We start from the raw sequence: 2,538 nt of genomic DNA, 5'->3' as shown, positions 1-2,538 counted from the left end.
TTTTTCCTTACCTAAATTGCAACTCTACTTTTGGCTTCTATAGAAACCAGTGTTTCTATTTCCAAGTCAAAGTAGGCTCTATATGCAAGCACTCCTCATACCAACAGATTACAGCTCAAAAAGATACGCAACATACATCAAGACAGTAGCAAGTATATACCTTTGTAAGACTAGAATAAGTCCAATCGTACAAATTTAGATTTTTTGTTGTTCTAAAGATAAAAAATCTACACAGAAAATAAAAGAGAAAATGAAAGAGAAGAAAAAAGAGGTAAACAAAAACTTTTATGAGAAACAAAAGACATACTTAGCAAGCAAAGCAACACTTATGTCGTCATCAGTGCCCAAGCATAAGCAGCTATACTGGGTTTCTAAAGACAGTGGCAAGTATTCACAAACCACATATAAGCTCGACCATCAGTGGTTGTGGTAGCTGATGCCACTGTAGCAGTTGTGGAGATGATCCTTGGCATGAATGAGAACTTGAATAGTTGTCAACGAGCTGTGAAGATGGGAGGAGCATCAGCAGTAGGCTGTGTCTTCCTACTGTACTTCAACAAGAGAGCGTCCACCGACTTCCCTGGAGCCTTCAAATCACTGCATTATCAACAATCAAACATGAGCCGTAAGAGAATCAAGAGGCAGAATAGTGTGACGTAGCAGGACAACACATGATCTGAACAAAATGTATAATAAGACAAGCAGATACGAAGTATTTCATTCTACGATTGAATGCTGTCCTCTCACTACTGACCTCACATAAGGCTCCAGGTCTTGCCACTCCCATTTGGACCTCTCTCGGAAAAGCATTGAGAACCGCTCAGCTGGATTTGATGGGAGAGTGGAAACACTGAAAGGGCGTAGCCAGGACTCTGATCCTAATTTTTCAACAAGAGCCTCTCCCCTGAGCATTTCAAGGCTACAGTGCATCCCAGATGGTAAGTTCTGTTGCCAGGCATCTAGGAAATCCTCTAGTCTCCATTTAGAGGCTGCAGCAAGCAGCTGCTTTGCATAGTGCAGACAGATGTATCTTTCATCAAGCTCCCACATATCCACATCAAATTTTGAACTGAAGACAGGTCGGCCATACGTGGCTAAGCAATGCCTGACAATCCGAGAAGAGTAGCCATCTCTGTTTAGCACTGTTACTACCTCGTCTGCTCTCAACTCGCTTAGAGACCAATCGTACTGTAAAGCATTAAGGATGATCATCTCCAGCAGACCCTGCATGAACTTTTCATCTACAAGCCGCCAGAACTTCCCAACCTCTAGTGCTGCGAGAGCTTTTAAACCCTCCCGCAGCTCCTTCTCGCTAGCTTGTACATTGTCTAGTAAATCATCCCAGGTGTACAAACCCTCGGCATCTTCATCAAAAGCCATCGTGTCGACTTCCTCTTTGTAAGGGCGCTGGCTGAGAATGCTTTTAAGCACTTCAAGGTTTGGAACAATCTCGACTAATTCTAAATGTCCCGTTGCTGCCGCCAAAGCACTTGCTTTCCTCTTCCCTTCGACACTCTCCTTGACAAAGCCGTTTCCTGATTCCTCAGACCCAACAGCATCAGGATGCTCGGAAGGAGGCATTACGAGAACTGTATTCGAGGTTAATACGAATTTCATCGCATATGTGGTGGTCGAAGTGCAAAGCACAGCTTCATCGTTCAAGCCTCCTCGTATCACTACCCTGCTTCAAAACAGCATTCAAAGTCAGGATGAGATAGCGGTGCGAAAACGAAACAATTTTAGAAGCTCCCGAGGCGCTGAATGTGCCTACCCATGATCGTCAACGTCGCGCAAAATGCTTTCGTCTACTTCCAACAGCCTGATATCATCCGCTCCAAACGTTTCGCCGTAACGAACTTGGACGGTAGAATCCACGGCCAAGTTCAGAATGGACTCATGAGCCATTGCGGAGATGGTCGATTCTGCAAGCAGGCGTGCACCAATCCACTCGCGCTCGCTTTCTAAGCTGACCTCCTGGGGATGATCGATCGAAGGGAAGCAAGCAATATGTCTGTCTCTTTCTCTCGCCTTCGGAGTGCCGGTTATGTGCTGCTATGTCCTCCTGCTCTCTCTTTCCCGCTGTAAATCTCTCTGGCTGTGCCGCATCAATGAAACTCTCTCTGTGTCTCTCTGTGCTGTCGCTCGCAGGCTTCTTCCACCTGCGGCTGAATTCTATTCTCTTAGCTGACTGCGATCAAGCAAAATCCGAATTGGAGCTGAACAGCTGCATTGCTCTCCCCCCGCTGACAGGAAGAACAGAAGATCTAGTGCTGTGACCTGTGTATAGTAGCCAACAAGCGCGGGAAAAACAGAGTTGTATACACAATGCACATTCCCGCGTAGATGATGAACCATGTCATGTGTGGGAGGGGCAAAGTAGTAGCGCATGACCAACTTGTTTTTGGCCCAAGATTTTTGGTTAGAAGGGAAGGTCATTGTTATGTGTTTCTGCCCACACGTCTAATGCTCATTGGTTGGTGGACTTTGAGTGGCGGTCTGCTCCATTCATATGTTGGTTCACTCTGGCAAGGGCCGCCA

General features: G+C 46.0%; 1 protein-coding gene across 2 annotated transcripts; it reads right to left on the bottom strand.

Annotated features, from left to right (window-relative positions):
* Positions 1–282: 282 nt before the first annotated feature.
* LOC147892120 (zinc ion binding protein) lies at positions 283–2,314 on the bottom strand. 2 transcript variants are annotated; one of them, XM_087388708.1, is made up of 3 exons: positions 1,772–2,314; positions 755–1,684; positions 283–597 (listed from the first exon to the last, which is right to left on the bottom strand). In XM_087388708.1, exons 1-3 carry the CDS (start codon positions 1,903–1,905, stop codon positions 495–497), a joined length of 1,167 nt encoding a protein of 388 aa, XP_087244834.1. In that variant the 5' UTR covers positions 1,906–2,314; the 3' UTR covers positions 283–494. The 2 variants fall into 2 exon arrangements, with proteins under 2 accessions (XP_087244834.1, XP_087244835.1); XM_087388709.1 differs by having other exon boundaries at positions 755–1,681.
* Between the last annotated feature and the right edge of the window lie 224 nt (positions 2,315–2,538).

Source organism: Dipteris shenzhenensis, chromosome 17 (assembly GCF_047967505.1).
Source record: "Dipteris shenzhenensis isolate YYH24624 ecotype China chromosome 17, Dip_SZ_1.0, whole genome shotgun sequence".
NCBI classification, from domain to species: domain Eukaryota; kingdom Viridiplantae; phylum Streptophyta; class Polypodiopsida; order Gleicheniales; family Dipteridaceae; genus Dipteris; species Dipteris shenzhenensis.
Note: the sequence above shows the minus strand (reverse complement) of the source record. Positions and strands in the feature narration are given on the sequence as shown.

Bases quoted from the DNA above. Each gene is read 5' to 3' on its own strand.
- LOC147892120 (XM_087388708.1), bottom strand. From the start codon at position 1,905: ATGGCTCATGAGTCCATTCTGAACTTGGCCGTGGATTCTACCGTCCAA. The intron at 1,685-1,771 runs GTAGGCACATTC...GCTGTTTTGAAG, and splicing joins CGCGACGTTGACGATCATGG to CAGGGTAGTGATACGAGGAG. The intron at 598-754 runs GTCAGTAGTGAG...TTGATAATGCAG, and splicing joins GACCTGGAGCCTTATGTGAG to TGATTTGAAGGCTCCAGGGA.